The 13,155-nt window shown below is 28.2% G+C and overlaps 1 protein-coding gene across 2 annotated transcripts; it reads left to right on the forward strand.

Annotated features, from left to right (window-relative positions):
• Window positions 1-6,631: 6,631 nt before the first annotated feature.
• LOC106772986 (ubiquitin-conjugating enzyme E2-23 kDa) lies at window positions 6,632-9,354 on the forward strand. 2 transcript variants are annotated; one of them, XM_022786242.1, is made up of 6 exons: window positions 6,632-6,929; window positions 7,066-7,145; window positions 7,705-7,819; window positions 7,928-7,980; window positions 8,090-8,211; window positions 9,033-9,354. In XM_022786242.1, exons 1-6 carry the CDS (start codon window positions 6,886-6,888, stop codon window positions 9,066-9,068), a joined length of 450 nt encoding a protein of 149 aa, XP_022641963.1. In that variant the 5' UTR covers window positions 6,632-6,885; the 3' UTR covers window positions 9,069-9,354. The 2 variants fall into 2 exon arrangements, with proteins under 2 accessions (XP_022641963.1, XP_014515131.1); XM_014659645.2 differs by having other exon boundaries at window positions 6,641-6,929; window positions 8,090-8,218.
• Window positions 9,355-13,155: the final 3,801 nt, after the last annotated feature.

Genomic DNA, 13,155 nt, shown 5'->3' on the forward strand with positions numbered 1-13,155 from the left:
CTTGTCTAAGTACTAAAACCAGAAAAATATGTTATGAAATGTTAAATTGCTTCATAGGTTGAGATTTAAACTCATTTTAGAGGCTTTAAGGGTTGAAAATGAGAATTAGAATAGTTGGGACAAATTTGAGGTATTGGAGAGAGCTAACAAGTGTATTTAGACTTGTTTATGCAGGTTGTGAAGTGGTACGAAGGTTTAAAAGTGTAAAATTGAAATTGAGTAGCTTGTAGGAGTGAATTTGGGTTTTAAAGTGTCAAGTTAAGTTATAGCAGTGTTTTCAGAGTTTTCTCAAGGTTTGGAGGATCCTAAAGGCCTCTAGAAGTTGGGGGTAAAGTGTTCAAAGTGAGAAAATTGAGTTTTTAGCTTACTGATAGCGCTGAGTGCCCAAACAAGTCGTTGAGCACCCATTTTTCAGTGGCCATGGCGCTAAGCGCCAACCCCTGGACGCCTGGGCGCCACTAGACACCATTGCACCCGTTTCGGGGAGGGGGGGTTCAAGGTTCTAGATGTCCGTTTTGGACGTTCTTTAGGTCGTTTCATGTTCAAAGTTACTTTCCAGTAATCAGAGACATTCAAATAACATTATATGTTCATACAATGATAATAAATTCAAAAAAGAGCATATGAACGAACAACGATATATTGAACAGGAAAATTACATCACAGTGAGTTCATTACATCCAATTCCAACGAAAGAAAAACTACTCCTAGTCATCTAAACGTACACATTTGAAGTAATCCCTTGCGAAAATAGTGTCTTGATGCCTTAAAGTAGTCTCTTGAAGTTCCTGAGATGTTTTCGTTTCTTTTCTTTTTTCAGAACTTTTGTTAGGAGTTCGATCTTTCTGTCTATTTCCCACTTTAAAAGCCAAAGAAAATAACTAATTCACTAAGCACACAGATCTCATGCGCTAAGCGAATATTCAACTGCAATTCTTTAGCTGACATTTATTTGTTCAACGAGTTGTGCTGGTGCGCTGAGCGAATAAAACATTAATTAGCTAAGCGAATTATTGTTGGCTTAGCGAGAAATGTCTGACACACTCCACTTTGATGTATAAATTCATGTACAATTTACTACACAACTTTCCTACTTTTAATTACAACTTTTCAATGAGGAAAACACATTATTTTATGAATAAATACAAATTTGAGCTAATTAATAAGTCTGAAAATATGTATTTTTTTTCATACTTATCAGTTGAGCGTTGTAAAGACAGTGAGTTCTCTGTGTTCTTAGTGCTAAGGGGAAACTTTGGACTGTTAAGCGTTGTGCTCTCTGTTTAGTGGGCGATAAGCGATAAGAAGTGGCGTTGAGCACCACTTCCCTGCTACAGGTCTGGGCTTTTATTTTTATTATTTTTGCTGGGTAGGGACTTGCTCGTTGGGCATCAGTCTAATATTAGGCCTTTGTTTTGAGTTTTCCTTTAAGTTTTTTGTACTTTCAAAAGTCGATTTAATTTATAATGTTTTATAAAAATTGATCATATTGATGTGGATATTGTATATGTTAATGGTTGATGAATATGGTGGTGTGTATGATGCTACTTCAAGTATGATATGAGAGATAATGAATTCTAGTTGTTGATATGATTTGATGCTTGGCATAATTCCATGGACCTCGTTCTGAGACTCCATGGTGGTGTTCAATAGTTATATCTTTGGCGTAATTCCGTGGAACTCATGAGTAGATTTTATGGTGACGTTCATTAGTGTGATGTATTGATGTAAGGACTTAGTCTTGGAAGTTATCCTGACACTCCAATAATTTCCATCTCAAGTAGAGAAGGGGAGTTATATGGTGAGGAGTAGCAGGAGGACCTAGTCTATTGTTTGATTCTTTAGCCATAGGTGGTAGACGAACTAGTCTTGTGTGGTAGCTTGGGGTGGGTTAATTGTTCGACCATTACAAGTGCAAAAACTTGTCATAGTTTGACATTAATACCCATATTTGAATGGTCAAGTCAATAGTTAATGTATGTATGCTTAGGATTTGTTTGATTTGTTGTGTTCAATTGTTGTATTCTTAATTAAAAATATATGTTTATTTCTTTGGTAAAAGTTAGCTTATTCATCTGTTTTGTTTGTATGTTGTGTGTGGTTCTCTTTTGTAATAATCACCTATTGAGGTGAGGAGAAGACAATATCTCTAGTGAGTAAGTGTTAGGAAGAGATAGAGATGTGACACAAAGATAAAAATTTTGTTTCTGTTTCATCTATTTTTAAAAAATCCTTTTACACTTTTGACTCAAAGTAATATCTCATAGTAATTTAGGATCTTTTATATATATATATATATATATATATATATATATATATATATATATATATATATATATATATATTATTAAAGAATAATTATATTTAAAATATTAGTTCTTTTTTTCTCTAATATTTTTTGGTTATTTATTTTATTTTTTATAATTTCTAGTTATTTAGCAATTTTTAAATCATTTATATTTAAAGTATAATTTTTTTTTTATCTTTATGATTTTTAATTATTTGATCATTTAATAAAGTTAAACTTAGAAGAATATATTTTACTTTTTTTTAAATAATATTATTTAAAAACTATTATATTTATTAATAATGCAAATTATATACACAGTGTTATCTCTCTAAAGAATTATTTTATTTTTTTGTTCATTTGATTTATTTTGCATAAGTCAAAATTATCTATTGGAAGGATATTCTGATAGTGCTTCAAACTAGTGCTTCTTGTTTGGATCATATGCATTCTTATGATGCTGCAAAAAACAAAACACGCTGACATAGTCCACAGGAGAAGTTGAATTCAATGTAACTAGTATTGCTATAAATCAAGCTTTATGATTAAGAAAAATGTTACTAAAATTGAATATGAAGTGAGAGAGATGCATTGAAGTATTCGTGGATAATCAACCAATTATTTTTATTTCAAACAATTCTGTATTTTTTATGAAAAAGTAAAAGTTTCAATAACAAATTATTCTTTATAAGAGAAGTGCAAAAGGAAGGAAAAAAATGAATAAAAAGAAAAACTCACCCAAGTATTCTAAGTTATTGTTGGAATTAATCATATAAAATAAATTTTCTGTTCAAATATGCAAATTAAAACAAATTTAAAGCAACTTATTTCGCTTGAATTGTTTAAAATAAATAATAAATAATTTTTCAATACAATTAGAACTTTGAAATACATAACAATTTTGTATTTAAATTAATGATATAATGAATTTCTTCGGATAGCATTGCAATTCCCTATTGACATTGCAAGCCCATCAAATCCTTTTAATTTCTTCATTAACCTAGTTGTTCTGAATCCTTGATTAAGCAAGCAAATGGAAATTCCAATGAGATGAGACAATTATAAATTAAGAAAAAAATCTAATTGAATGCTTTAGTACAAAGGTTTGCTAAACACTTTACTATTGTAAAATATATTATGTGATGAGATTTTTATTTTTTCACTATAATCACCAAATTTGTTTGATGCAATTCACTCTTCCCTAATCCAACAATTTCAATCACATAGCTTGTTCAACAGTTCACAAATTTAATTTAAACTCAATTCCCTTGTGAAAAAAGTACTTAGATTGTTTAACAAAAATCTTAGTTTTTCTTAAGTAACCAACAAGAAGGTAAAACAAAAATTAACAGGTGATTAATAATTCATGTATTTATTCTTAATTGTTTCAATCCGGTCCAATAGACATCCTAAAGAACATTGATCAATAAGATCCATTAAACCTCTCTTCATTGTTGAGCAACTTAAATTTACATTTAAGACAATATTCACATATCATAACTAATCTCAGTAATTTTATATTATAATTATTATTTATGATAAGATATCATTTTGTTATTATTAACTCCATTGTTATTATACATAGGTAAATATTATTCTAATGATAACATAAACTTACGACCGTATTAATCCTATAGATACAACTAATACTTTTCTTATGAATACTTACTTAATAATCACTCATATTCGTTATATTCATAAAAATATATACCATGTTATTGATTTATGCGACAAAGAGTCTTTTGCAATTGGATCTCTTCTTTTAAACAACAACATTTTTCATTCGGACCTACAAAAACTCTCAAGACACCACCAGAATCTTGTCACTTATCTACGAATTCATGTTTAATATCTTGGTAAGATCTCTAGTGATAAATTATATTAGAATTTTTATGTAGATAGAAAATTTTTTTAATAATTAAAGTTATCAAATCATTATTTGTTAATTAGGAAAAAGAAGCATTAAGGGAAAGGTAAAAACAATTAATTGAACACTAATTCTTGTTGAAAATTAATAAATAAATTACATTAACTAAACAGTTTAAAATCGTACAAACAAACAAACAACTTTGACTTGGTTTGACCTATAATTTAAAATAGATTATAAGTTTCCGCCTAGCTTGGCCCAAGGGCCACATTATTTTTATTTAATAAATTCTGTCAATAATATAGTATTTTTATTTTTTATTTTTAGATACGTTGCATATATCCTGTTATTCCCACCTAAAAGAATAATAGTACCTTTTCATATATGTTAGATATAAATTTTCATCCACAGTAAAATATCTTAAACTATTAACATCATATTCATTTACAATTTCATTTGTTGATTGTCATTACAAATTTAGAGAGAAAGAAATTAAAATTAATATTACCAATATATATAGCAAATAAATATTGAACATATTTGAAGTGTAATAGATCTTTTGGTTCCTAAATATAAATTGTGTAATGATAAATAACACATAAATAAACCTGCAAAATAGTTGAATTTGACTTTAGCAATTGGTAACATAAAGGGAACCAAATTCCTCATATCCCTCTCCTCTAGATGGCCCATCCATTCCATCACTGATTTTCCAATGTCGGAAAGCAAATTATTAAATAATAATAATAATAATAATAATAATAATTTTTTTCATGTTAAGTGATGCTCAATCATTATACATTTAAAATATTATTTATTTTAAAAAGCAAAATTTATCACGATTTTATTTTTAAAATATTTTAAAAATAGAAAAAGTATTTAAATTAATTTTAATTACGTGAAATTATTGGATTTACTAGAAAAAAAATAATAATAAATAAAAAATTGTGCTCTGTACCTGAAATAATCACAGCCACTTGTTTTATTTTCTGTTTCTGATTAAAAATTTGTATCTATCCATTGTCGAAAGTGAAGTGAAATGCATCTGAAATTAACTTTTACACGGCTTTGTCCTTACATAGACAAAGAAAAAGCTTGAGCACCGTCCAACAAAGTTGAAACAATGAATCATCAACATAATGAAGTCACGCTGTTGTCTATATGCGACAACACTCACACACTGTAATTAGGATAACCTACGAAACCAACACCTCTAGTAAGGAACCCTGTGCCATAACTTCATCTTTTACAAAATAAATCTACATTTTACTATTTAAATTTCTTCAAAGTTTCAAATTTATATTTCTAAAATTTTAATTTTCAATTCAAAATTGATGTTTTGTTGTAGTGAGAGACAACAGTAATAAGAATATGTGACAGAGTTCTTGTTTTAGATTTGGATCATGTTAACACAATTTAAAGGTGACTATTCCCACACATAAACACCAAACTTTCCAAGCACGTTTAATAATGAAGTTTATAAATTACAAAAAATAAATGCATATATTAATATGAGTAGTCAAATCAATTCCTTAAAATTATTTTTCAACTGTATAGTCTCATACCTATATAATCTCTAGATCTCTTTCGTTTCAATGTATGTTTAATTCGTCCGTATATTCTTTTTAGTAGAAACCTCTTAAGAGTTATACTCAGGGTCTCTCACACGTGATCACTCCCATCTTCCTCGTTCCCCAATGTATATAAAGTAATTATAGAAAAAAGTTGTTAATTTTTTTTTTCCTTTTCTTAATGTATGTGTTGGAAGGAATTTAGTGAATTTTTTTAAAAAAAACATATAATTTATCTTTACTTTAATTAGCTTCTTTTATATTATTTAAAAAAATTAAAGTTGGTGATTGAAGCTATGAAAATTAATTAAATAAAATGAAGTGATTTTTCTTAAAGAAGTCACGAAATCCGTTTGTTGGTCCCAGTGCAGAATAATGTGGGATATGGATGATGCTGCCACACGTTATATCTTTGAAAGGATAAGAACAATGAAAACTAAGCTCTAAATGATGTATTAGAAAAGCAATTGAAGTGATTATATGCTTTAAAATACGTGAACAATTTCTTAAAGATATCATATAGTAAAGTGGAAAAAGTGTATAGAATTGAAATGGATTTTAATGTTGAATTTGACATGTGAGTGTAGGTAAGGGTTTATGACGTGGGAACAAAATGAAGCGTACGTGACCAAATCTTGTATTATTTAATTTACCAAAAATATTAAAGGTGGAATATTTTAACTTAGACGGTGAAAAGGTGCAACATGGGAAATGGGAATTAGGTTGGAAGGAATCTTGTAAGGCATGGAAAAGGGTAGGCTATTACTTCAATGTCTATTTTCTATTCACAACCTTATTTTCTTTTCTATTTTTGTTTAGCTTTTTGATTTTGTTCTTGATTATTCAACAAAAGCCAAAGCTGTGGATTTTTCTTTTTAGAAAATTTAGATTTTGTAACACACTGATTTTGTAAACAATGTATTTGATAAAAGTATTTTTATATTTTTGTGATTATTATTGTTACTATGTAAGTCTCAGTTTTGGTGATTGCTGTCTGAGCCATTTTTCTTCTTCCAGTTGCACAAGCAAAGGTCTCCCACAAACCTCTTCTTCCTTTTCTTCCCAAATCTTTCTCTCTCTCATTCTCTCTCTTAATTCCTGAAAAGCAAGTAACTAAAGAAAAGGAAACATCACAGGCACTCAAGGGAAAATCAAACACCATGTCTTCTCCAAGCAAGCGGCGAGAGATGGACTTGATGAAACTGTTGATACCCAGCTTTTTCTTTTTTTTTTTTTTTTGCTTTTGTTTTGATTCAAGTTACAGTCTTTTTCTAATTGGGTGTCTGAGTTTGACTCCGGATTCTTGTCTTGATTCTGGGTTTTTTCTCTTCAATTGTTAGGATGATGAGTGACTACAAGGTGGAGATGATTAATGATGGAATGCAAGAGTTTTATGTGCATTTCCATGGACCCAATGAGAGTAAATTCTCCTTTGTTTTATCTTTGTTACTAGTTTGGTGCTTTTTTGTGAATTGTTTTGGATGAAAGAAGATCGGTTGCTATTGTGGGTATGTGCTGATTAACCCTATATTGACTTCGGTGGTTCTAGATTTAGATTTGGTCGGCAACATCAAGATTCTCATAGAACTCGTAATCTTGTCTCCTTGTAATTCTTTTTTTCTTTCATGTGTTGATTGCTCCGTTTGCATTCTGCAGAATTATTGCACAAAGCAATTTATATATGTTTTCTTATTGATTTCTCCTTCTTCATATTGCTGCTTTCTAAGTCTTAATAGGACAACAATTTTTTACCAGAAAAGATGGAGATGTTTTTTTTTTTTTATGGATTGGTTTTTCGTTATTAGGAATTTATGTACATGATAGTTGCTGCTTTTTTCTTTTTACTTTTGTTTATTGTTCTGTCCCTGTTCTAGACATTGAACTGAGATCGAATGCTTGTTTTTGAAAGTTTGTTACTGAATTATGGACCTTCGATTTTTCTTAATCCTTTGACTCATACTTGTGATGGTTCCTTGCAGGTCCTTATCATGGAGGTGTGTGGAAAGTAAGAGTTGAGCTGCCAGAAGCTTATCCTTATAAATCTCCTTCCATAGGGTTTATCAATAGGATCTATCACCCAAATGTTGATGAGATGTAAGAACCTTGAACTATTGCTATGAAACTATATACCTTGAGTAATTTACCTTGTGTTGATTTTAAGAATAGTTAAGTGATCACAATGGATAATGATAATAACTTCAGGTCAGGATCAGTTTGTCTTGATGTTATCAATCAAACCTGGAGTCCCATGTTTGGTAATGTTCTTTCTTGTTCTTTCTTTAAACCATCTGAGAAAATAGTTGGTTTCCTATTCAGAAATTTTTGGTTTATTGTGTTCTGTCTAAAGTATATGCATTCCTTCAGATCTTGTCAATGTGTTTGAGGTGTTTTTACCACAACTTCTTCTGTATCCCAATCCATCTGACCCCTTAAATGGAGAAGCTGCTGCTTTACTGATGCGTGATCGAGCCAGTTATGAACAAAAGGTTAAAGGTACTCATTGCTATGTTATATTTCAGGCTTTATTTTGTTCTTCCTTATTTAACTTTATGTAAACTCTAAATCATGAGTGATGCTTCACCAAATTTTTGACCTCAAAATGGTGAGTTATGGACCATGAACTACTATGTTATACACATTGACCTACACCTCTCACAAACAGTTACAACATTTTACTGATAATTCACACTCCCCTATTGTTATCCAATTGCTATCAGACAATCTTTTGCTTCTGTTTCTTCAATTGAGTGCATCATAAACTCTACTATTTATAGCCATCATCTGCCAACAGAGTTGATTTTACCTCAATCTCTGCCACTGCTTTGACACTTCCTCTTAATCCTAAACAGAAAAGTAAGGAAATAAACCTTCTATTGAGTTTGTCCATGGAGATAATTTGATAATTAACTCAAGGTTCACACTCTAGTTCTTACATTTCTTCATTATGTATATACATTATTCATATGGAAATTTAGAATTACTTGTCTTTTGTTAACTTTTATGAACACTATAGAAAGTACCCCTTTTGAGTGAATTTGGAGTCTGTGCTGTTTTTTTTTTCTTTGCTGTAAAATACATTGATGGACACTGATTTTGATGTTTTAAAGTATATTAAAAATAATTAAATATACCAACATCAATGTGTTTTCCATACTCAGCAAATGGCACCAAAAATACCCAGCAGAGAATCTGCACTCTTTTTGAGCTGATTTGTTTCTCCAGGCTTAAGATTGCTGCAAACAAACAATTTCTATATGATTTTAAAGGAGCATTGGTTTCTGAATGTAACATCTACTTGAAATTTCAGAATACTGTGAGAAGTATGCTAAACCTGAGGACATAGGAGCTGCAACAGAAGAACAATCCAGTGATGAGGAGCTAACTGAAGATGAAGATGATTCTAGTGATGAACAGGTTGCTGGTAAGGCAGATCCCTAGATCCCTAGTGTTGCATGTATGACATGTTCTTCTCATTTTATCTTACTTGTACATGATGTTCTAGTCATGTTAATTCACCTCATTAAATGTAATGTACTTGATTATGGATAGTGGAAAATTCTCCTTCCTCTTAGTTTGTTACTCTTTCACAGTTTCACTGTAAATAATGTACCATTCATTTCCTCATGCAATCTTTTTTTATTCTTACTCTTCTCTAATTGAATGGATTAAGTGCTTGTTTGGCTACACATCAAAAAATCAATTTCCTCCTCTCTACCATGGATACCTTTTAATGTTAGAACCTTGGTTAAGACTAATTTGGCCATACACTACTCCACTTATGTTTTAATGACTCAAAATTTATTCTATTAAAATTGGATATACTTAATTTTGAAACTGGTGAATCTTAATAATTTATTAACATGGAATGTGACTAGGGTAAATTATCTTCTTCCTTTTTTACTTTGTATTTTTTATGTATTGTTAGTGTGAGTTTTTATATTGAGAATCAACTGTAATTCACTATAGGAATGACTTAAAAGTTAAAAATAGATTATTATTATTATTATTATTATTATTATTATTATTATTATTATTATTATTAATAAAAGTTTTACAAGTTGTATTTTTAAAATACTTTTGTTTCTATTTAATTGTTATTTTAAAAACTTTAGACAATATTAATTATTTATTTTTGTTATTAATAACCTTTATTATTTTTAAGTAGTTTATATATTGTGCTATCAAAGAAAGGAAAGAGTAAAATATAATTCTTTTTATAAATATATTTTTAAACATGGAGAATTTATTATGTTTCTTAATTTTCCAAAAGAAAAAAAAAATAAACGACATTTACCTATTGATTAATACTTTGTTAATGACATTGTAAAAAAAAACGAGTTTGCATTGTTAATATATTTTTATTAAATTTGTCTTTTATTCTTTATCAATTTGGCTTCCGCTATAATTAGGATAAATAAATTTCATTGAAGATAATTGGCAGCAATTAGGAATTATCCAAAAATTTAAGGTTGTTATTGGTTAGTTGGATTGAGTTTTGAAAGAATAAAGAATGAAAGAGGATGAAGCTATTCTTTACTATGTTCATAGAATTTAGGCAATAATGGAAAAAAGAATGGAAAGCTAAGAAGATGCCACTTATACTGCATAATGCTAATTAAGATTACAATCTAAATTAGATCAATTCCTTCAACTTTGGAATGAATTGTCATTTTTTTTATGATGGTCTTTTCTTTTTAGTAGTTAGTGTAATATCCTGATTTAACATATTTAGATTACTAATGAAAGTATTACAAATTAGGTATTAAATAATAAACAATCACGTATAAGTATATAATATGCATATACTGTTTTTCAAAAAACTTAATAATAAACTTATCATAATATATAAAAAAATTAACAAATGGAAAATTTATATAATACAAAATTATATATCTATGAAATCTATCTAAGTAGAAACTACTCTTCTATATAGTATTACTACTCTTTTATATAGAGTATTATCAGTCAATATATAATATATAATTATTACAAGTGTTTCGGTATAAATTTGTGTAAAGTTAAGAGACTAACTTTATTATTGTAATCTTTCTATCTTCTGACTTCTGAACTTCTTACTTCAAGCTCTTCAAATCTGAACAGGGAGGATAAATAAATATCTACAAAAGGTACTCTGACGCTTAATGAGTTTTTCAATTTACGTACCTTTGCGGCTTAGTTCTTTATTTATAGGTTATCTCATGATCTTAAAATCGCCTAGGTCCAATAAAACAATTTTACCTTTAAATCCAGTCTGGTACTTGAAAACAGTTTTCTTATCAATTATCAATAATCAATAATAAAATCATTTACATTGGTTGACTTCTGTTTGGTGTGTCAGGTAGATCGAATGATCCTGAATGCAGACCGTTCGGTCTATGTCATGTACCCTACAACAAGATTTATATATTTATCCTTTAAAAAGAACTAAAATTTTCATTTTGAAAATGAAAGAGAAGTTAAGGGATTTTCTTTTGTCACTCCAAAGCATGTTATTTATGAGAAGTTTATGTTTTGTGATACATATGAAATGATATAGGAACACAGATGTTCCTTCAGTTGGATAACGAGGGATCAGCATGTGGTGCTAGATCATGGTTCAAACCTGATCCTATTATTGAATAATAGAATATTGTGTTAATAGAGATAAATAAAACAAGTAATAATTAACCTAATTTTGTATAATTTGAGAATAATTACTCAAATATTACATGAACATAAACATTAATTCATTAAGGTAGAGATTAAATGCATGTGAGAAATAAAAGTAGTTTTGATTAAGAGAAATAAAAGATGCAGTAACTGATGTTGGTGTGTCCTTGCAGTTGCAATGAAAGCAGATTTGACAGAATCTAAATCCTTTAAATTCGGCAATGAAAGCGATTCTTCCATGAAAAAGCATAGCAATATTAGTTTATGATAATGGAGTCATGATGTTATATACAACATATTTTATTCAACCTCATAATCATCTCATCTTATTTTTAAACCAAAAACTAATGCTGCTTAGTCACTTAATCACTGCTTTTCTGCCAAATATTATTTAGGAAAAGGACAAAAAATTACAATAACATGATTCACAAAAACTTTTCTTTTTCACTAACTATGATTTCATGTACAGAACTCTTAATTTTTACATTTTTTAAGATTACTTAATGTAATTTTTTTTAATTTACCTTGACCTTTTGATAAATAATATATATAAAAAAACTACACATTTATTATCTTAAATTCTTTTATTAAAATAATATTTTCACTCATTATAATTTATTATCGCTTGATTAAAAGTAGAAAAGTGGTTTTCATTACAACATTGTACAAAGATTGCAATTTGCAAAGGCTGCAGTGTGTTTCATTTTTATGGCAAAATGATTGTTGTGGATTTCCACCTGTTTTCTATTTTATTCCTTTTTCAGTTTTTGTCAGATGTATTTTGGAAAAAGTGCATCAAATGAAGAAAAGTAATATTACAAGGTACATATGTTTTTTTCTCCAACACATGCATAATAGCATCTTCTATTTTTTTTGTGTTTTTCTCCTTTCATAAAAGCAAATGCTATTCACTGACTCTAGTTTTAGGTTTTGAGGACGAAAATGTTGTATACAGTTCTGAAATTTAAGAAAAAATCATTGATAATTTTAGTTTATGAAAGACAAGGGAAAAGGAAAAGAAATTAAGACTTTATATATATTTTTGTTTGATAATTGCTTAATTCATCCTTAATTACAAAGCTATTTCTTTTCATAAGACCCGTTTGTAATTCAATATCTTTTTCCTAAAAACTCTTTATTAATTAAAATTTTTATACTAAACAAATATAAAAATTGGAATTAATAAATAACTTTTTCTCTAATACTCGACTACTTTATAGATGATGAGGATAATTTTGAAATAATACAAATTTCTTATTTCTTTAACTAATTTAAATAAAGGAGTAAACGAATTAAAAAGTATTGAGAAAATAGAGTTTAAATATGATTGAAACTTATAAAATTGAATTTTAAGATAAGGTCAACATTCATTTTTATATTATGATTTGGGCATATCTTTAGATGAAGTGAATTTTTCAATATATCTTATCATATTAAGAGAGAGCTCAAGTATAAGATTATGAAAGAATCTAACAAATTAGAATAAAAATAAACTCCAAAGGGTTTTAGTACCATATTAACTTAAAAAAGTTACTAAGATGTAAATTTTAAAAAAGAAAAAATAATAATGAAATGTAATTATAAGTGTAAAGCAATTGAAATCAATACAATAAATAAATAGATAAAAGATATACGATATCTCTAATAACAAAAATGATATAAAATAAATTTTATATATATATATATATATATATATATATATATATATATATATATATATATATATATAATCTAAATATTATTTGTTTCAATAGTTTCCTAATATAGATGTATAAATAGAA

This window comes from Vigna radiata, chromosome 9 (assembly GCF_000741045.1).
Source record: "Vigna radiata var. radiata cultivar VC1973A chromosome 9, Vradiata_ver6, whole genome shotgun sequence".
NCBI classification, from domain to species: domain Eukaryota; kingdom Viridiplantae; phylum Streptophyta; class Magnoliopsida; order Fabales; family Fabaceae; genus Vigna; species Vigna radiata.

What these genes read in the sequence shown, in the direction of transcription:
- LOC106772986 (XM_014659645.2), top strand. Translation starts at nt 6,886, where the DNA reads ATGTCTTCTCCAAGCAAGCGGCGAGAGATGGACTTGATGAAACT. An exon ending in GAGATGGACTTGATGAAACT is followed by an intron (nt 6,930 to 7,065) that starts GTTGATACCCAG and finishes TTCAATTGTTAG; the next exon opens with GATGATGAGTGACTACAAGG. An exon ending in CACCCAAATGTTGATGAGAT is followed by an intron (nt 7,820 to 7,927) that starts GTAAGAACCTTG and finishes TAATAACTTCAG; the next exon opens with GTCAGGATCAGTTTGTCTTG.